Source organism: Loxodonta africana, chromosome 9, assembly GCF_030014295.1.
Source record: "Loxodonta africana isolate mLoxAfr1 chromosome 9, mLoxAfr1.hap2, whole genome shotgun sequence".
In the NCBI taxonomy this organism is placed as follows: domain Eukaryota; kingdom Metazoa; phylum Chordata; class Mammalia; order Proboscidea; family Elephantidae; genus Loxodonta; species Loxodonta africana.
In genome coordinates this window covers 48,105,692-48,127,846 of record NC_087350.1, presented here as the reverse complement: position 1 = coordinate 48,127,846, position 22,155 = coordinate 48,105,692, and the positions used below count along the sequence as shown (strand labels likewise).

Sequence of the window (22,155 nt, the reverse complement as noted above, 5' to 3'; positions counted from 1 at the left end):
AGGCTAAAAAATAAATAAATAAATAAGGAGCATCCAGATTGGTAAGGAAGAAGTAAAAGTACCTGTATTTGCAGATGATATGATCTTATACACAGAAAAACCTGAAGAATCCTCAAGAAAACTACTAGAACTAATACAAGATTTCAACAAGGATCAGGATACAAGATAAACATACAAAAATCAGTTGAATTCCTCTATACCAACAAAGAGAACTTCAAAGAGGAGATCACCAAATCCATACCATTTATAATAGCCCCCAAGAAGATAAAATACTTAGGAATAAATTTAGCCAGAGATGTGAAAGACCTATACAAAGAAAACTTCAAGACACTACTGCAGGAAACCAAAAGAGACCTACATAAGTGGAAAAACATACCTTGCTCATGGATAGGAAGACCCAACATTGTGAAAATATCAGTTCTACCCAAAACGATCTACAGATAGAATGCAATCCCGATCCAAAATCCAATGGCATTTTTTAATGAGATGGAGAAACAAAACACCAGCTTCATATGGAAAGGGAAGAGGCCCCAGATAAGTAAAGCACTACTGAAGAAGAAGAACGACGTGGGAGGCCTCACACTATCTGATTTTAGAACCTGTTATACCACCATGTAGTCAAAACAGCCTGGTACTGGTACAACAACAGATACATAGACCAATGGAACAGAATTGAGAATCCAGATGTCAATTCATCCCCCTATGAGCCTGACCCAAGCCATGGTATTTTCAGTCGCATTATATGATATGTGAAAGCTGGACAGTGAATAAGGAAGACCGAAGAAGAGTTGACGCCTTTGAGTTGTGGTGTTGGTGAAGAATATTGAATATACCATGGACTGCCAAAAGAACGAACAAATCTGTCTTGGATGAAGTGCGGCCAGAATGCTCCTTAGAGGCAAGGATGGTGAAACTGCATCTTACATACTTTGGACATGTTGTCAGGAGGGATCAGTCCCTGGAGAAGGACATCATGCTTGGCAGAATACAGCGTCAGTGGAAAAGAGGAAGACCCTCAACAAGGTGGATTGACACAGTGGCTGCAACAATGAGCTCAAACATAACAACGATTTTAAGGATGGCTCAGGACCAGGCAGTGTTTCGTTCTGTTGTGCATGGGGTCGCTATGAGTCAGAACCGACTCGACAGCACCTAACAACAACAACATGAGCAGCTGATATTAATGGCCCAAAGTCCATTAACTGGGGAAAAGACAGTCTCTTTAATGAATTGTGCTGGTGTAACTCGATATCCATCTGCAAAAAAATGAAACAAGACCCAAACCTCACACCATGCACAAAAATTAACTCAAAATGGATCAAAGACCTAAATATAAAATCTAAAATTATAAAGATCATGGAAGAAAAAATAGGGACAACGCCAGGAGCCCTAATACATGGTATAAACAGAATACAAAACATTAGTAACAATGCGAAAACACCAGAAGGGAAACTAGACAACTGGGCACTCCTAAAAATCAGACACTTATGCTCATCAAAAGACTTCACCAAAAGAGTCAAAGACAGCCTACAGACTGGGAAAACATATTTGGCTACGACAAATCCAGTCAGCATCTAATCTCTAAAACCTACAAGATACTGCAAAACCTCGACAACAAAAAGACAAATAACCCAATTAAAAAATGGACAAATGATATGAACCAGCACTTCACCAAAGAAGACATTCAGGGGGCTATCAGGAAAATGCTCACAATCATTAGCTATTAGAGAAATGCAAATCAAAACTACAATGAGATACCATCTCATTCCAACAAGGCTGGCATTAATCCAAAAAAAATAGAAAATAATAAATGTTGGAGAGATTGTAGAGAGTCTGGAACACTTATACACTGCTGGTGGGAATGTAAAATGGTAAAACCATTTTGGAAATTCATTTGGCACTTCTTTAAAAAGCTAGAAATAGAACTACCCTACAATCCAGCAATCCCACTCCTTGGCATACATCCTAGAGAAATAAGAGCCCTCACATGAATAGATATATGCACACCCATGTTCATTGCAGCACTGTTTACAACAGCAAAAAGATGGAAACAACCTAGGTGCCCATCAACAGAGGAATGGATAAACAAATTATGGTATGTTCATACAATGGGATACTATGCAATGATAAAGAACAACGATGAATCTGTGAAACATCTCATAACATGGATAAATCTGGAAGGCATTATGCTGAGTGAAATTAGTAAGTTGCAGAAGGATAAATATTGTATGAGACCATTGTTATAAGAACTCAAGAAAAGGTTAAGCACAGAAGAAAACATTCTTTGATGGTTATGAGGATGGGGAGGGGTATTCACTAGCAAAATAGTGGACAAGAATGATTTTAGGTTAAGGGAAGGACAACACACAATACAGGGGAAGTCAGCACAACTGGACTAAACCAAAGGCTAAGAAGTTTCCTGAATACAACCAAACACTTTAAGGGACAGAGTAGTAGGGGTGGAGGTCTGGGGTCCATGCCTTCAGGGGACAGCTAGGTCAATTGGCGTAATAAAGTTTATTAATAAAATGTTCTGCATTGCACTTTGGTGAGTGGCATCTGGGGTCTTAAAAGCTAACAAGCGGCCATCTAAGATGCATCAATGGGTCTCAGCGTGCCTGGAGCAAAGAATGTAGAACACCAAAGACACAAGGAAAATATTAGCCAAAAGACAGAAAGGACCACATAAACTAGAGACTCCATCAGCCTGAGACCGGAAGAACTAGATGGTGCTTGGCTACCACCAATGACTACCCTGACAGGGAACACAACAGAGAATCCCTGATGAAGCAAGAGAAAAGTGGGGTGCAGAACTCAAATTCTAGTATAAAAGACCAGACTTAATGATCTGACTGAGACTCGAGGGGCCCCAGAGGACATGGCCCCCGGACTCTCTGTTAGCCCAAAAGTAAAACCATTCCTGAAGCTGACCCTTCAAACAAAGATTAGACTGGACTATAGGACGTAAAATGGTGCCAGTAAAGAGTGTGCTTCTTAGCTCAAGTAGACACATGAGACTAAGTGGGGGGCTTCTGTGTAGAGGCGAGATGAGGATGCAGAGGGGGACAGGAGCTGGTTGAATGGACATGGGAGTACAGGGTGGAGAAGAGGAGTGGGCTGTGACATTATAGGGAGAGCAACTAGGGTCACATAACAATATTTATGTAAGTTTTTGTATGAGAAACTGACTTAAATTATAAACTTTCACTTAAAGCACAATAAAAAAAATGGTTATTGGTTTATTCTGCTTTCTCTTCTTTTTTTTCTTTCAATTTTAATTGTATACAATTTCCTAAAAGTTTTTAATGATATTTGCATAGTATTCTCTTGTGCTTTTTTAAAAAATATCTTATTAGTAGATATGTTTTCTTTATTATTACTATGTGTATTTGTGTTTTCTCTTTGTTTTTTAAAATCAGACTTGCTGAAGATCTCTTAGATGTGTTTATGAATTCTTCCGTCTTTGTAGTTCTGTAATTTCTGCTCTAATCTTTATTAACTCCTTCCCCCTGCTTTCCTTAAGTTTTTTTCTTTTATAATCTTCTAGAGGTTGCTTAGTTTATTGTTTTTATTCTTTTTTGTTTAATAATGAGTGTATTTAAGAGTATGAATTTTCCTGTAAGTATAGCATCTATCACACTGCAAGTTTTGGTATGTATTATTCTGATTGTTGTTAATGTCTGAATAGTGTCCATTTTAGTTTTTTTGTTTGACCCAAGAGTTTTTCCAGGTATACATATTTTAATTTCCAATTTTTTTGAAATAATTTTTGACACTAATCTCATTTGGTTACCATATGCTAAAAAATGGTCTGTGTAGTTTCTTTTTTATAGCATTTATTCATACTTTCTTTTTGCCCATTATTAGATCAGTTTTTAAAAGTTAAACTAGTGTTTTTAAAAAGTGTTTATTCTCCGTTTAGTACCTTAATAAATTTAGTACATGTTCATTAAATCATGTTTGTTAGTTTGATTTTCTGCAGAGTTGGGTGGTTCCTCTATAAATCCTTACTAGTTTTTGTCTTGATCTGTGAGAGAGAAGCATGCTAATTTTTCATTTAATTGTAGCTTTATAAACCCCTCCTTCTGTTTATAATAGATTTTGTTTTATAATTTTATGGTAGTATTCATTATGTAAATGTTTATAATTATTATATTTTGGAGGTGGATAATTTCATTTATCCATGTAAAATAATGTTTTTTGCATTTAATTTTTTTCTCATAAGTTCTACTTTCTGATTTTATTATTGCCTTCACTATTTTTCCTGTTTACCAAGAATATTTTTTACTCTGCCTTTCTTTTTCATTATTGTTTTAATTTATTTAATATGTGTCTCTTATAGCTTGTTTTCAAACCTTGAGTCTTTTTTCTTTTAATACGTGAGTGTAATGCATTCATATTTATTATGATGTCTGCACTGTTCTCTCTATTGACTTTTAGGAGGAGTTCTAGACTCCCCTTTATCCACTTTACAATTTTACCCCCTCTTTTGCTCCATCCTTCAGGAGTGTAGATCTGGGTTCACTCAATTCAAAACATCTTAGTGGTCTGTGTACTTCCGGGTAGGTAGAGGTACATTTTTAAAGGTCAGAAACAGGTGGGAATGTCCCTTTTTTTTTGGACACTAATTCCAGGAGACTAACAAAGGGCCAGATTTGCTCCTGTATGAGAGGAGACTTGACCAACTCCCTCTTCTCTGGCTTTAAGCTGTTGCCATCAAGTGGACTCCATCTCACAGGAGTGGTAAAATATCCGACTGCCTTGCTGTCTACTTTGTTTCCAAACTTTTCTGGCCAGACTACCTTAAGTAAAGGAATGCTTTTCTAGTTTGGGTCTAGCTCACTAGCGGGAATCTTGCAGAGAGGGGTAGTTGATCTAGGGAATGATTTGGTTATTCCTGGGCTCTCTACCCAAAGATCATCTTAATAACATCCCAGTCCAATATTCCTTACACTGTCTCCCAAATACGTTGTCTGTAGTTTTTCTTTTTTTAAGTTGCATCTTTTTCTGACTTATCAATGTTATTTATGATACAAACATTCTACTTGAGTTTGTTTTTCCTGTTGTTGTTGTTGTTAGGTGCTGTTGAGTAGGTTCCGACTCATAGCGACCCTATGCACAACAGAACGAAACACTGCCCAGTCCTGTGCCATCCTTACAATCTTTGTTATGCTTGAGCTCATTGTTGCAGCCACTGTGTCAGTCCACCTTGTTGAGGGTCTTCCTCTTTTCCACTGACGCTGTATTCTGCCAAGCATGATGTCCTTCTCCAGGGACTGATCCCTCCTGACAACATGTCCAAAGCATGTAAGACACAGTTTCACCATCCTTGCCTCTAAGGAGCATTCTGGCCGTACTTCTTCCAAGACAGATTTGTTCGTTCTTTTTTTTTTTTTTTATTAACTTTTATTGAGCTTCAAGTGAACGTTTACAAATCAAGTCAGTCTGTCACATATAAGTTTATATACATCTTACTCCTTACTCCCACTTGCTCTCCCCCTAATGAGTCAGCCCTTCCAGTCTCTCCTTTCGTGACAATTTTGCCAGCTTCCAACTCTCTCTATCCTCCCATCCCCCCTCCAGACAGGAGATGCCAACATAGTCTCAAGTGTCCACCTGATATAATTAGCTTACTCTTCTTCAGCATCTCTCTCCTACCTACTGTCCAGTCCCTTTCATGTCTGATGAGTTGTCTTCGGGAATGGTTCCCGTCCTGTGCCAACAGAAGGTTTGGGGACTATGCCCGCCGGGATTCCTCTAGTCACAGTCAGACCATTAAGTATGGTCTTTTTATGAGAATTTGGGGTCTGCATCCCACTGATCTCCTGCTCCCTGAGAGGTTCTCTATTGTGCTCCCTGTCAGGGCAGTCATCGATTGTGGCCGGGCACCAACTAGTTCTTCTGGTCTCAGGATAATGTAGGTCTCTGTTTCATGTGGCCCTTTCTGTCTCTTGGGCTCTTAGTTGTCGTGTGACCTTGGTGTTCTTCATTCTCCTTTGATCCAGGTGGGTTGAGACCAATTGATGCATCTTAGATGGCCGCTTGTTAGCATTTAAGACCCCAGATGCCACATTTCAAAGTGGGATGCAGAATGTTTTCATAACAGAATTATTTTGCCAATTGACTTAGAAGTCCCCTTAGAGCATGGTTCCCAAACCCGCGCCCTTGCTCCACTGACCTTTGAAGCCTTCATTTTATCCCGGAAACTTCTTTGCTTTTGGTCCAGTCCAATTGGGCTGACCTTCCATGTATTGAGTGTTGTCCTTCTCTTCACCTAAAGCAGTTCTTATCTACTAATTAATCAGTAAAAAACCCTCTCCCTCCCTCCCTCCCCACCTCGTAACCACAAAAGTATGTGTTCTTCTCAGGTTTATGCTATTTCTCAAGATCTTATAATAGTGGTCTTATACAATATTTGTCCTTTTACCTCTGACTCATTTCGCTCAGCATAATGCCTTCCAGGTTCCTCCATGTTATGAAATGTTTCACAGATTCGTCACTGTTCTTTATCGATGCGTAGTATTCCATTGTGTAAATATACCACAATTTATTTACCCATTCATCCGTTCATGGACACCTTGGTTGCTTCCAGCTTTTTGCTATTGTAAACAGTGCTGCAATAAACATGGCTGTGCATATATCTGTTTGTGTGAAGGCTCTTATTTCTCTAGGGTATATTCCGAGGAGTGGGATTTGTTCGTTTTTTTGACAGTTCATGGTATATTCAATATTCTTCACCAACACCACAATTCAGAGGCGTCAACTCTTTTTCGGTCTTCCTTATTCATTATCCAGCTTTCACATGCATATGATCCAATTGAAAATACCATGGCTTGGGTTAGGCGCACCTTAGTCTTCAGGGTGACATCTTTGCTCTTCAGCACTTTGAAGAGGTCCTTTGCAGCAGATTTGCCCAATGCAGTGTGTCTTTTGATTTCTTGACTGCTGCTTCCACGGCTGTTGATTGTGGATCCAAGTAAAATGAAATCCTGGACAGCTGCAATCTTTTCTCCGTTTGTCATGATGTTGCTCATTGGCCCAGTTGTGAGGATTTTTGTTTTCTTTATGTTGAGGTGTAATCCATACTGAAGGCTGTGGTCTTTGATCTTCATTAGTAAGTGCTTCAAGTCCTCTTCACTTTCAGCAAGCAAGGTTGTGTCATCTGCATAACGCAGGTTGTTAATGAGTCTTCCTCCAATCCTGATGCCCTGTTCTTCTTCATATAGTCCAACTTCTCGTATGATTTGTTCAGCATACAGATTAAATAGGTATGGTGAAAGAATACAACCCTGATGCACATCTTTCCTGACTTTAAACCAGTCAGTATCCCCTTGTTCTGTCCTAACAACTGCCTCTTGATCTATGTAAAGGTTCCTCATGAGCACAATTAAGTGTTCTAGAATTCCCATTCTTCACAGTGTTATCCATAGTTTGTTACGATCCACACAGTGGAATGCATTTGCATAGTCTATAAAACACAGGTAACCATCCTTCTGGTATTCTCTGCTTTCAGCCAGGATCCATCTGACATCAGCAATGATATCCCTGGTTCCATATCCTCTTCTGAAACCAGCTGAATTTCTGGCAGTTCCCTGTCGATATACTGCTGCAGCCATTTTTGAATGATCTTCAGCAAAATTTTGCTTGCATGTGATATTAACAATATTGTTCTATAATTTCCACATTCAGTTGGATCACCTTTCTTGGGAATAGGCATAAATATGGATCTCTTCCAGTCAGGTGGCCAGGAAGCTGTCTTCCATATTTCTTGGCCTAGATGAGTGAGCACCTCCAGCGCTGCATCTGTTTGTTGAAACATCTCAATTGATATTCCATCAATTCCTGGAGCCTTATTTTTTGCCAATGCCTTCAGAGCAGCTTGGACTTCTTCCTTCAGTACCATTGGTTCCTGATCATATGCCACCTCTTGAAATGGTTGAATATCGACTAATTATTTTTGGTATAATAACTCTGTGTATTCCTTCCATCTTCTTTTGATGCTTCCTGTGTCATTTAATATTTTCCCCATGGAATCCTTCACTATTGCAACTCGAGGCTTGAATTTTTTCTTCAGTTCTTTCAGCTTGAGAAATGCTGAGCCTGTTCTTCCTTTTTGGTTTTCTATCTCCAGCTCTTTGCAGATGCCATTATAATACTTTGTCTTCTTGAGAGGCCCTTTGAAATCTCCTGTTCAGCTCTTTTACTTCATCAATTCTTCCTTTTGCTAGTTTTTCCTAGTCTTACACAAATTTGTGATCAAATAAGCTAATGTGGTTGGTTGCCATCGAGTAGATTCTGACTCATGGCGCCCCCGTGTGTGCAGAATAGAACTACTCCATAGGGTTTTCAAGGCTGTGACCTTTCAGAAGCAGATCACCAGGCCTGTCTTCAAACCTCCAACCTTTCAGCTAGTAATCAAGCACTTAACCATTTTTGCACGGCCCAGGGACTCCTGTTCTCTGTAGTTTTGGTAATCATTTTCCTCTATCTTAACCTTGTATTCTGATTTACACTTTTGGGGGCATTTCCTTCCCAGTATTTAGTTTTTGGTTCACTGGAGTCACTGCTTTAATCATGTTTTTCATTTGAAGGCAGCATTTCCTGATTACAGATTGTTCCATTTTCATAGATTATCCTCTAAAATTATTACAATAATTAAATATTTTCCAAAAACTTTCTTGTGCTTTTTTTTTGGTACATTGAACATTTGCTCTGATACCTCAGATCAGTTTCCACTTTTTAAACTATAGACTTGTCATAGTTCAGTGATTTTTCTTTTTATTCTTCCTTATGAAGTATTATTAGTTAGGTTAGAACTTCAAGATGCAGTAGCTGAAAGAACAAGTTTATTTCTGTCACACATTCAGCCAGGTGTTCTAAGTTAAATGTTCTAAGTCAGCACGTGGCTCTGCCCCACACAGTCATTCAGGGATCCAGGCTCATGATCAATCCACTGCTTTCAATACGGGCTTCAAAGGTCTCTCTGGTCATTGGTGTTCTAGCCCATGGAGAGGGAAAGACCATGTAGGAGAGGCGCCTTCCTTCTCCTAAAGACCTAGGTTCATAAGCACCCCCATGACTTTGGTTTATCTTCAAGTGGAGAGAATTAAGTTAAATGGCCATCTTGAAGGAAATGTGGTCTAGCCATGTGTCCAGCTACAGTTCTGTTACTGTGGAAGATGGCAAGAATGGATTTTGGTGGCAGCCGGAAGTCTGTACTACATAGGATAAGTTGGAGGACAGGGCTTCTGGGTTGTGCAGTGTTGGTAGAGATTGTGTCATTTCTGAGTCAATTCTCCTTCCACCAACGGGAATAGTTCAGATTTTTCTATAGTTTTAATTGGCCATATCAGAGGTTTGTGAGGAATAATAGAGAGAAAACCACTGATACAGACAGCTACCTGGCAGTCAACTTCACTGCTGTGTTAAAAGAAGTTTTCTCATCAGGTTAGTTATTTTCATCCCTTTGCTCTCTGCAGTTCACTGGGGCACCGTCTCCTTTTATATCAGCTGGTATATCCGTCCTCAGCAGGCACCAGCCACCGCAGCACCTCCTGTCTTGTTTAGTAAGCTGCCCAAAGCAGGTATAAAGATGGGGCTGGGCAGAGAGAACACTGGGGCTGCTGTGCTGCATGCCAGTGCTGAATGACTTTCCCAGTGTGACTGGTAGGATCTTCTTCCCACCTACTGTCCAACCAAACACTCTCATGTCAGGTCCTGCCAGCACGAGCTTAAGGGGGTCAGTTCGAACTTGCCACATTTGATTAAATTGTTACTCAGGCTGACTTTCCCTTGCATGTGATTCTGATTATTTGGCCCGTTGGCCTGGTAGAATTTCCTTGCAATTTCTTGTATGAGTAATGAACCTTCTCTGGTTTCCAGGGTTTGTGTAGATCTTACCCCATTTTTATATTCCTTTGGTCGTTTCAGTGGGAATTAGGCATTCATCCATTTACGTATTTCTTTGTTTAATAAGTGTGTAGTGGCTGTCTACTATGTTAGGCAGTGTGTTTAGCTCTGCGGATAAAGTGGATAAACTCTACTGTATTGTAGAGTTTATCATTGGGGAGTAGAGGAAACGTGAGGGAGACAGACATTAATCAAGTAATTCTACAATGAAGCTTAAATCACAACTCTGTTGCCTGCTCTAAGAACTTGTAACGGGGTGATTTTCTCAGGCAGTGAGGTCAGAGAAGGCACCCTTGAGCAATGGGGACTACAGTGAAACTAAAGGATGAGTAAGGGCTCATTAGGGGAAGGTGGGAGTAAAGGGCATTCCATACAAGGAATATTGAACGCTTAGTGTTATATTTTTAAACTCACCTTGGAAAAAATTATCGACATTTTTCTAAGAGTTTTCCTTGGGAAATTTTGTGTTTTTTCTCTGAAAATTTTCAGTTTATTTTCATATCTCTGAAATATGAGTGAAAATATGAGGTAAGATTTTTTTCTTAAGAAATTGAGTGTCTATTTTACTGGGCAACCCTTGCATTAGAGTGATGAGAAGTGCCCCCTGGGCAGGTGTGTTCTAGTGAGTCTGGGATATGGAAACCGTTGGCAAATCTTTGCTGCAAGTTGTGGACAGATTTAAAAGGTTAAAAAAAGACATGCCATTTTCCCTGGTTGCTACTGAGAAATCTGTAAGTTAAATCCTGAGTCAGTAACTTTAGGACTGATGTACTAAGCCCTCCATCTCCTTTACGCTCATCTTTTTCTAGCGTGGAGTCTCTTGAAGACTGTCTGTTTCCAAGCTTGACATTGCCAGAACTAAAATACAGTCTGCTTGCTTTGGAAGGGACCAGTTGGCCTTTCAGAAACTTTAAAACTGAATGAACCACAGAGCTTTCTCTGATTTTAATGGAGCCTTGAGTCCATGCCAGCCATTGATTGTTCTTTTGACTTTCCTGTGAAGGCAGGCTGAACCTGAGACCCGACATTGTCTTTTGCCATCTATGAGCTACCACTTGTCCACATGTGATATGTAATAAGTTGTTGTTCCAGGGAGCATCACTGTAATGTTTTTCAGTGTTAGAATATGTTCAGATTTAAATTTGATACTCCACTCTTGTAGGTTAGGCATTTCTTTTGAGCTCCTAAAGACTGTGGGGGTAGACTATATGAAGACTTAGCCAACAGAGCTTAAACAAAATTGTTAGCTTCTAGGCTGGGCCCTCCAGCTTGTATTGTTGGATTTGGCTTACTTATGGGTAAATACGTACAGACAGAGGGTCATTGCAAATGGTGACCCAGCTACCTAACTGAGTGCTCTTTTATCCCCTAGCTTATTTCCAGTGATGCCGATGGAGCCATCCAAAGGGCTGGAAGATTCAGAGTGGAAAATGGCTCTTCAGATGAGGTAAGGAAGCCTCCCCAGTTTCCACATTGCCGCAAAGCACGTGACTGTAGCATGTGATGTAGTAGTGAACAGTTTGTGATGCTCGTTACCGAAGAAACCTTCCCTAAGAGGAGCTTGGGAAGGAGTAAATAGAGCTTCAGAGCTTCGCTTGAAGCAGGCATGAAAGGAAAATGCCATCATGCTTTGTATGGAAGGTGTCCATGTACCCTTTAAAATATCTGTAATGAAACCAGGTAGACACACGAAGGTGTTCTGCCAGCCGTGGGACCAAAGAAAAATTCACAGCCACGATGCCCTTTGTGAATGGTCCCTTGAATCCCAGCTATTGCCTTCTGCCAGGCTGCTGACTCTGCCCCGCCATAGATTATGCGAACATGGTCAGAATCCAGGAGAGAGATGCAAAAAATTACTGTGAGTACAAAATACTGTCTTTATTCAGAGAAGACACTATGAAAGGAGGCCATCACTATCCATCACTTCTTGAGCCCAGGCCCTCTTTCTGGGCTCTCCGGTCTTCCTTGCTGCAAGCCACAGGAACTCTCCTTGATTTTCTTTCTTCTTTAAAACTGCTACTTCCTGCTCTATCCCTTGAGGTCTGCCACCAGAACTGCAGAGTGGTAGATAAGTGTCCCAATTTTTTTTTCTCGTTGCTGCCTCTTTGAGAGGTAACTCATCACAGTGCTTCAGCACCACTCAGCTTATGAGTCAGACAAGCCTAGTTTCAAGTTCCTAGTTATATGAACCGGACAAATAACCCAGCCTTTCTAAGCCTCAGTTTCTTCATCTGTGAAATGAAAACTGTCTCAGGATAATTGTAAGGATTCAATGAGCTAAATTTATAAAGGTATTAGCACTATTCCTAGTACATAGTAAGTATTCAATAATCGATGACTAAAATAGTAATTAAAGGGTTTTGTTATTACCATAACTACTGATATATTGCCAGCTTTGCCATCATGACCACCTTTGTAAGCAGATTCTCGAAAAAGGGCTATGATTTTAACTTGAAAGGCCATAACACTCGGGAAGTAGTTGCTGACTTTTATCTTTGGCCTTAACTTAGCATACCCATTCACCCAGACACGATACCCTCACCATTGCTGTGTGGCAAAGGGAGGCAATCTCTTCTTGGGCTGGAACCCTGAATAGGTACCCACATACTTCTTGTCCAGAATGATATCAGCTGACCCACATAGAAGAAAGAACTACCAGTGAAATTTGCTTCTGGAAATTTCCCAAAAGTGGGAAAACAGCCTTCCCCAAAGTGGCCTGCCTCCTGAGGTGAGACAGTCTGGTCACCACCAACTCAGGCATCCAGGGGTGTCCCAGGAGGTAAGCTGGGAGTAGAAGCATTGAGTCCTCATTTTCCAGTGCTTCAGAAGCCAACAGCCACCATGCTGAGTTTTTACCTTGAGAACCTAAGTACCAGGGACTACTGTACCTCAAGACACCTTTCTGCTCCCAAAATTTTGCAGAGCTTCAGCCCAGCCCTAAACGAGCAAACTATGTTGGACTTTCCCCACCCCACGTACGCATAATTCTAGCCCCTGCCGGGACCAACGTCCGGAGGAAATCCATACCTCCCAAGAAAGATATAAATGGGTCCGTCATGTGGTCCTAGGATCATCACTATAAACTTTGATCAGATACTGGTCACCTAGCTATGTCACCTCGCCCTGCTATACACCAGAGAACAGGTTCTGGGGATTGGTCAGGGACTGGAATTGTTTGTGGAATTTCTGGATTAGAAGTGTTTCTAGAGCAGTGCTTCAAACCAGTTTGAACCGGTTCAGTCATGGCCAACAAAACTGGAACTGACCTGAATATTTACAATTTGGGTGCTCCAGAATGATCAATGGAACAGGAAAAATCACAATTCAAAGCCCTGGAAGGGGAGACTTGAAAGAGGCGTAGTGAGCCCTTTCAGGAGCCTGATGTGCAAGATTGAATTGTTGGCAGAACTGTGCAGAGCGACACATTCAAAGTGGTGCTGTCAGCTGCTGTCTTTGAGCAGGGCACCTCTGTTTCCCACTCTGCTCCAAATCTGATGGGCAAGAGATTTGGTTGCTATGCAACACATACACTGCCCTTGTTTTCTAAGAGGGTTTTAGGTTTCTAGCAGGGCTTTGGCTCATAATTTTTCTCATTCTGGTTACTATTCCAGTTTACCCAAATTTTAAAAATTCGGATCTGTCCTGGTTTCACTTCCTTGGCTATGCCTAAACTGAGAAGAACCGATTTGAAGCACTGCTCTAGAATCAGACTGTATGGCTTCAAATCACGGTTCCACAATTTATTAGCAGCAGCGTGGCCTTGGGCAGTTCATTTAACCTCTTTGGAACCATTTGGTGGAATTATTGATTTCACAAATCATTACAGTGTGTTGTGTTCAAAACATAGTTCTGTCTCAGATTGCTTCTCTGGGACATATGATACCAAGGCTCACATTCTGTTTTAGATCTTGTTTCTACCAAAGCTACTGAGCGTTACTGCTCAGTTGGAACACCTTGGCTGTGTTTCATATTGATGGTCTTCAGTTCACAGCTCCTGGCCGGTGTTAATACACAGCCTTAAAAGACCTTAGAGGAAACCAAGACCCAAAGGAGAAAAAATGGCTTGCTTTGAGTTAAAGTAGTTAGTGCATTAAAAGACTCAATATAGCTGCTTACAAATGTTCAAACCCATGGACAAACTATATGAAGCTGTAAAGTAACTTCCTTATTGGCTTACTTATCCTTTTATTATTGAGTTGTAAGAATTCTTTATATATTCTAGATACTAGATCCTTATCAGATATATGATTTGTAAAAGTTTTCTCCCATTCTGTGGGTTGTCTTTTCATCTTCTTAATGGTGTACTTTGAAACACGAAAGTTTTAATTTTGGTGATGTCTAGCTTATTTATTTTTTCTTGTTTGCTTGTGCTTTTGGTGTCATATCTAAAAAAACTATTGACTAATCCAAAGTTGCTTGATTATAGTTTACTGTTCACTTAAGATAATGTCAATTTTTTTTTTAATTGGTTATATCATCTGTAACTGACAATGCTGGTATGTGACTTTTTTGTGGATCTATATCTCTTGTTTAGTACATGCTGGTATATGCCCTTGGTGTACTGTGTTTCTTTGTGTGTGTGGTTGCGTGATTATGTGCTGTTTGTTGTTCTTGAGAAAAGGATTTTTAGGAATAATGTGCCATTTAGGATGAGTTGCCTTTCTTCAGAAAGGATTTGCGTTTGCTTTTGTCAGATACTTTTGAACCAAATTCCCAGCTTGAGGCTTTCTAAACCACCCAGGTGGTGAAAGCTGGAGCTGCCATGGCTTGCTTGTGGTCTCCACACCTCAGAGACACTCCCCCAATGAGCTCTGCTCAGCATTGTGGCAACCTTCCTTGCAGTCCTTGGTGGTGGAGGGAGAGGTGGAGGTGGCTTCTTCTGGATCACCCTGACCCTGAGTGTGTAGCCCTTTGGGATTCCACCTTAATATGGGATGTGTCTCCTATTAGACTTACCTACTTCAGTGAGTCCTGGGATTTGATTATTTTCCCTCTTGCCCTGAGAGATCATCAAATCTTAAGTTCGCTTTTGCTAGGATTGGCAAATTCCCTCAAGTCAGGAAGGGCTCCTGTGCTCCGTTTACCTCTCCGGGTTCCTACTTGCCTTTCAGTTTGGGCTGGTGATTATTTACTATCTTATAAGGTCTTCATTGCTTTTAAGGAGATGATTTCAACATTTTTTCTAGTACTTTTAGTTTTTTTCAGTGGGGGCGGCCTGCCATTACCAAAAACATAAGTTATATATCGGGAGTATTTTCATGTGATACAACAAGTTATTCACTCAACACAAATTCATGGAATCATTCCTCTGTGCCAGGCTGGCAAACACTGATGATGCAACGAACAAGACTGCTGTGGTCCCACCCTCGTGGACTTACAGACTAGCAGGGAAACCAGCAAATAAATAAGTCATACAAATACATAGAATAACTGCAAATTGTGGTAACTACTATGGAGAAAACAAACAGGGGCAGGGGCCATGCTACAAAGTAACAGGAAGAACCCTCCATTAGATAAGGTGGTCAGAGAAGGCCTCACCAGGGACATCACCATGAGGCTTCTGTGTGATGCTTTTCAGACTATATGTAGTGAAGGACCCGCTTTTTTATTTCCAATTGTTGCGGTCCTTCTATGTAGGAGTAGTATGCAGTGCCTACCTCATGCAATTTACCAGAAATTCGATAATACCTACGTTGGTGTGGACTCTGTTTAACGAGACAAATCTGCCGAGCACGTACTTAGGTGTCATAGTAATGTCAAATTGCTGTGCAAGTTTCTAAATGCTTTTTCTCAATTCCTGTATACCTTGTCAGGAACTGGGAAACAGTTTGTGAATTGGTACTTATCCATGGGCCATACCTTTGGTAGCACTGCCTTAGTGTTCATCTAGGCCTATCCCCTCCCAATGTGTGAATCCCCACAACAACCTTGCTAACAGTCTGTTGATCAGTCCCTGCTTGAATATACATCCAGTAATGGGAAACTTGCTACTTACTAAAGCAGTTAATTCCATTTTTTCAGCATCCCTAATTGTTAGAAAGTTCTTTTCCATTGAATGAAATTTATCTATCTATATTTTCTAGTCACCTTTTCTACTTATATACTCCAAAGCCCCATAGTGTAAGTCTGAGCCCTCTTCAATCTGATTAAGCCTTCAAACATTTGAAAACGTCTCCTGTTTTTTCTCCTAAGACAGGCAATCAGTTCTACTTATCATCACCCTTGTTGTTGTTCCTTGGACACATGTGAGGTTGTTAATGAACTTTTTAAACGGAAGTGCTCAGAATCAAACACAGTGCTCTGGGTGCCTCCAGACAGCCACAGAGTAGAACAGGTTTGTCTCCTTCCTTGCTGGGGACATTGTACCTCTGTGTATGAAGCCTGACAACTCATAATGAACCTACAACATACTAACCCTTCTCCCACCAGTCTTTGTCACATGTGCTACTCTTTGGCTATGAGGTGGCATCATGCTATAGTAGAGACAATTTTGGAATCAAAAAACCTGGGTTCAAATCTCAGCTCTACCGCCTACTAGTTTTTGACTCAACATTGTTGAACCTCAGTATGTAGCAGCTGGGCTTTTCCACCCCGTACCTGCGCAGTTTATATTTTGTACCTAAGTGTAGGACTTTGCATTGTCCACATTGAATTTAATCTCATTGGTGTGCCCCGTAATTACTAATTGTCAAGATTCTTATTTTGACATCCTGATTCTGTCACCTGTCTTATTAGCTAACCCACTGAGAAGCTTTATATCATCTTCAGATGTACTTATCCTACCATCTGTGCGCTCGTTCAAATTATTAATTAAAATGAAAGTGACCCTAGGGTGGATCACTGGAGACCTCCCTTACAACTCACTTGTATGTACCAATTAGTATATGGTATAGCAGAGGGGACAGTCTTTCAGCTTTTTACAAATCTATCTTCCTTAGCATGGGGAAGATTATCTTATATACTGTTAGAGAATATGTGAATTGCTACAGTCTTTTGGGAGGGTGATTAGCAATAACCTCTAAATTAAAAATGCACATACCATTTGGCTAGCAGTTCTAGTGCTAGGATGTATATTGTAACATTATCTAAGATAGCAAAAACTGGAAACAACCTCAATTTCCACCAGTAGAGGAATGGTTATATAAATTATGGTACGTTAATATGTAATGAAATGCTTAGTAGCTATTATTAAGTTAAAATAAAATTATAAGAGGTATATGTTCTACCATAGAACAATATTTAAGATATAGTGTTAGACATAAAAACAAGTTCTAAAATGATTTGTATACCATCCCATTTCCTTAAAAACAAAAAAGTTAAATATGCTTGTGAATATGTAAAAAATTTTCAGAAAGGATACATAAGGATTTAATAGTAATTGCTTCTGGAGAATGGAAATGGGAGGTCAGGAAAGAAGTTGGAGGAAATTATTTTTCTACTTTATGTTCTTCTATACTGCTTACATATTTTGTAAGTCTATATTCACTTGAAACTTTTAATTTGAAGACAGGAATCTATGTCACTGTTAAAAAGAACACAGTAGATCTATATGTACTGACATAGATTTTCAAGATATTTTCTTGAATGAAAAAAGCAAGTTTCAGTGTAATGTCTACACTACTGTCCTGTTTATGAAAACATATGTGGGTATATGTGTTTGTGTGTGTACACATATATGTGTGTGTGTGTGTGTGTGTATAAACATAAAACACATCTTTGTAAATGCATAAAAAAATCTGGGACTATCCAAACCAATTTGATAATATGGTTATAATAGGGAAAGCAAGTGTGGATTGGGGCATGGAGGATGGGGGAGAGAAAAAGATCTTAATTTTTGTGTGGTTTCACTTTTTTACAATCAGCTTATATATTCGCTTTTACATTTATAATTTAAAAATTTTTAGTTTATTTTTTTTTAATCTATATTCCTTACTACCAATGTTTATCTCAGCAGTGTAACCTATGAACTGGAGTAAAATCAGTTCAATACATTAATTAATTTATTGAACCCACTCTTGAAGAGACTTTATGAGAAATCATAGGCATTATATAAAACTACAATCCTACTGTACTCTGGGTGTTTGTATTATGTGGAGCCCTGCTTAACATCCAATATTAGAGAACATTCAGATAAGATCAGAATTATATATGGATTTTCATTAAGTTTTTCTGAAAATATATTGGACAGGGTCAGTCTTCCTGTTTCACGTCCCATAGAAAAGATAATGAGGCGTCAAGGAGCTTTTGTGGGCTGTGGAATTTGATGTAGAAATGATTCAGGAGTTCTTAGTTTCAGGACTCATTCAACACTGTGGGCGTATACAGGCATGTCTCCAGCAAGAAGAATTTGAGTTCATTATTCTCCATAATACCTTTTAGTAAATGTTTACCTAAAAGGGCATAAAATAAGTGTAGATATTTGCCACGTTAAACTTCAGTTATCTGGAAAATATACTCATCAGAATACTTCCTCCTCAAAGGACTAATGGACCACAACTACCACAGCCTCCACCACACTGAGTCCTGTACAACTAGATAGTGCCCGGCTACCACCACTGACTGCTCTGACAGGGATCACAATAGAGGGTCCCAGACAGAGCTGGAGAAAAATGTAGAACAAAATTCTAACTCACAAAAAAAAAAAAAACAACAGACTTACTAGCCTGACAGAGACTGGAGAAATCCCAAGAGTATTGCCCCTGGATACCCTTTTAGCTCAATAATGAAGTCACTCCTGACATTCACCCTTCAACCAGGGATTAGACAGACCCCTAAAGCAAAATGAGACTAAGGGTGCACACCAGCCCAGGGGCAGGGACTGGAAGATGAGAGGGGACAGTAAAGGTGGTAATAGGGAACCCAAGATCAAGAAGGTAGAGAGTGTTGGCATGTTGTGGGGTTAATAACCAATATCACGAAATAGTCTATATACTAGCTATTTAATGAGAAGCTAGTTTGTTCTGTAAACCTTCATCTAAAGTACAACAAAAAAGAAAACCCTATGGAGCACAGTTCTGCTCTGACACACATGAGGTCGTGGTGAGTCACAGTCAACTTGACAGCAACTGGTTTACTTGGGGATAACCATTTTTGTGAGGATAAAATATGCTACAGCTCCTTGGTGTGTGTGTGTGTATGTAATTGTTTAAAAAAAAAAAAGAGTATTTCCTCCTAACTTTCTTGTTGATATCAAATAAATAATGTATTCCTGTTTCATTGTCACCTTAAACTGCTATAGATGGGGTTTCTGTATCTCTGGAATCCTTTGTAAAATAGGTCACCCTTAAAGTAATTAGGATTTTATTACAAATAAAAACCATGATTAGGAACTACTACACCCCCTCCAAAATTGCTAAAGGACTAAAATGCTAAGAATTGGTAAGAAAATATGAAGCAATTGGAACTCTCATATATATTGCTGATGGGTATGTAAATTGGTGCATCCCCTTTAGAAAACTGTTGGCAGTATCTACTGAAACAGAACATTTGTATCCTCTGTGTACCTAGATGTATACTATCTTAGTTATCTAGTGCTGCTATAACCAAAATACCATAAGTGGATGGCTTTAACAAAGAGAAATTTATTATCTCACAGTCTAGTAAGCTGAAAGTCCAAATTCAGGATGTCAGCTCCAGGGGAAGGCTTTCTGTCTCCAATCTGGAGGAAGGTCCTTCTCATCAATCTTCCCCTGGACTAGGAGCTTCTCCACGCAGGAACCCTGAGTCCAAAAGACACTCTCTGCTCCTGGTGCTGCTTTCTTGGTATGAGGTCCCCCATCTCTCTGCTGGCTTTCCTCTTTTATATCTCAAAAGAGATTGGCTCAAGACACAATCCAATCTTGTAGACTGAGTCCTGCCTCATTAACATAACTACCACCTATCTCCCCTTATTAACATCATAGAGGTAAGATTTACAACAAATAGGAAATCACATCAGATGACAGAATGGTTGACAAGCACTCAATTCTGGGAATCATGGCCTAGCCAAATTGATACACTATTTTTTGGGAACACAATTCAATCCATGACATATACCCAAAGGAAATGACTGCTTATGTCCACCAAAAGGCAGACATAAGAATGTTCATAGTAGCTTTGTTCTTAATATCCAAAACAAGGAACAATCCCAATGTCCATCAACTTAAAATGAATAATTTATAGTGTTTATACTATGGACTACCACAATGAAAAAGAGTTAACTACTACACGATAACATGGATGAATGTCACACACATAATATTGAGCAAAAAAAAAAAAAGCCTGACTCAAATGGATACACACAGTATGATTTCATTTCTGTGAAGTTGAAGAACTGGTAAAATTAATCCACGGTGATGGAAGTCAGGATAGCAGTTACCTTTGGAGGTACTATGGGTATTGACTGGGAAAAGAACCTTCTAGGTACTGAAAATGTTTTATATCTTGATCCAGGTAGTGGTTAAAAAAAAAAAAAAGGTGTATTCATATCCAAAAAAATAACTGAGCTGCACACTTAATATTTGCAGACCTCAATAAAAATAAATACGTAAAAATATTTTTGAAGGCAGATTTAAGTTATAATAAAATTAAGATTGCTTTTCAAAGAAGAATTGGATTTTATATTTTATGCTTATGTTAACAGAAAGAAGAGCCAGACTTATTAGGTTTGTAGCAAAAGCACAAATAAAACCTAACAGAAATAATCAGAAAACCAGAATAGTATCCAGAAATAGGACAACCCCTGGCTCTCATCTGCAAGCCAGCATGCAGGATGGGCCTTGCCCCTTCCACCCATATGGAACAGGCATATCATCAGAAATTGGAGCTCATTTTCAGTCATTCCTCTGAGAACCTGGGCAGAGGGTTTTTGCTCATTATCCATTTGTTTTTTTTTTTTTTTGTCATTTCCTGTGTGTATTCTTGTCCTTACATCTCATCGTATGCGTTTAACAAGGGATAGGAAATATTTTGCTCTTTGAGACTCACAACTTTTTTGGTGTTAGGTGTTTTCTTCCACTTTAGTTAAGTATTCAATGAAGATGAAAGTTAAATAGGTTATTTTTTAATCATTAAAAAAACTCATAATTGACAGTTTGTACTGGCTACGGTTTGTGGCATGCCACCAACCAGAGCCCTGTCTCTCGCCCTGAGACCCTGTGCTGGATCTTGCCCCTCCCCATTGCAGCAGTTGTTCCAGCCTCTTGGAGGGAGACAGGCAGATTCAAGTGCATCAGCAGGCCGAGGGTAGGGGGGCCATTTTCTATGCCTTTGAACTCCTTTGGCAGTCTGGTGAAGCCTGTAGACCCCTTCTCAGGATGTTTTCAAATTCATAAAATAAAATACGTAGGATTATCAAGGAAAACAATTATGTTGAAATAGAGTTACCAACTTACAGTAAAGTAATATGTATGCCTTTTTTTTTTTAATTAATGCATTAAATACCAAAATCCAGCAACAGGCCTAATAATGTGGTGTGATGTATCCCTTTTATATAGCCTTTCTCACCATGGTCTTGTAACTCCCACCAAATGATTGAGGGAGGCTATGCAAATGAGGTGCTTGTGGTCTACCAAAGGGATTGGATAGCTTGCTAATAATGCATGTAAGGTGCATGGCACTCTTGTGGGGTAGGACCATGCAAAAAAGGTGTATGGAACCCTGAAGAGGTGATTGGTCAGTTTTGCCATCTGCTAGGCTTAAAACAAACCATCCCAGAGGCAGAAAGGGGGCCTATACTATTACCAAGAAAGAAGAGCTAGGAGTGGAGCACATCCTTTAGACCCGGGATCCCTGCACGGAGAACCTCCCAGACCCAGGAGACAGAGAGAGAGCTATAACAACGAGAAGTAGCAGCAGGGAAACAGTAACAACAGAGGCAGGAGACCAGCAGGAGGATGCATGATGGGCTTCTGGGCCCATGGAGTGAGACAGAAAGCTGAGTGCTTTCAGGCAGGAGGCTTGCTGGTGGAGTGAGGTACCTCCAGGCACTTGTTGGCAGAGCTAGGCTTGCCCACCCACAGAGCTAGAGAGCTGAGTGCCTTCAGGCCCAAGGGTTACTGGTGGAGCAGGATGCCTCTGGGCACTTATTGGTGGAGCTGAAGAGCTTTGTAATGCTCTCTGGAGTAGGGCAGAGGCCAGGCCAAGAGGCTGAGAGCCAGAGAGAGGCCTGCCTGTAGGCACAGCTTAGAAGAGGCTGTCCGATGGAAGAACTGTATCCTGAGTCCTTCTTGATCCTGAATTGCAACCTGTTACTTCCTCTGATAAACC

General features: G+C 40.0%; 1 protein-coding gene across 1 annotated transcript in view; it reads left to right on the top strand.

Annotated features, from left to right (window-relative positions):
- The window catches only part of GARNL3 (GTPase activating Rap/RanGAP domain like 3), a 149,304-nt gene that overhangs the window by 27,118 nt on the left and 100,031 nt on the right, over nt 1–22,155 (top strand). The window contains exon 2 of the mRNA XM_003407721.4: nt 11,282–11,356. Within this exon, the coding sequence (XP_003407769.2) occupies nt 11,282–11,356 (75 nt within the window). The remainder of the gene's footprint in view (nt 1–11,281; nt 11,357–22,155) is intronic.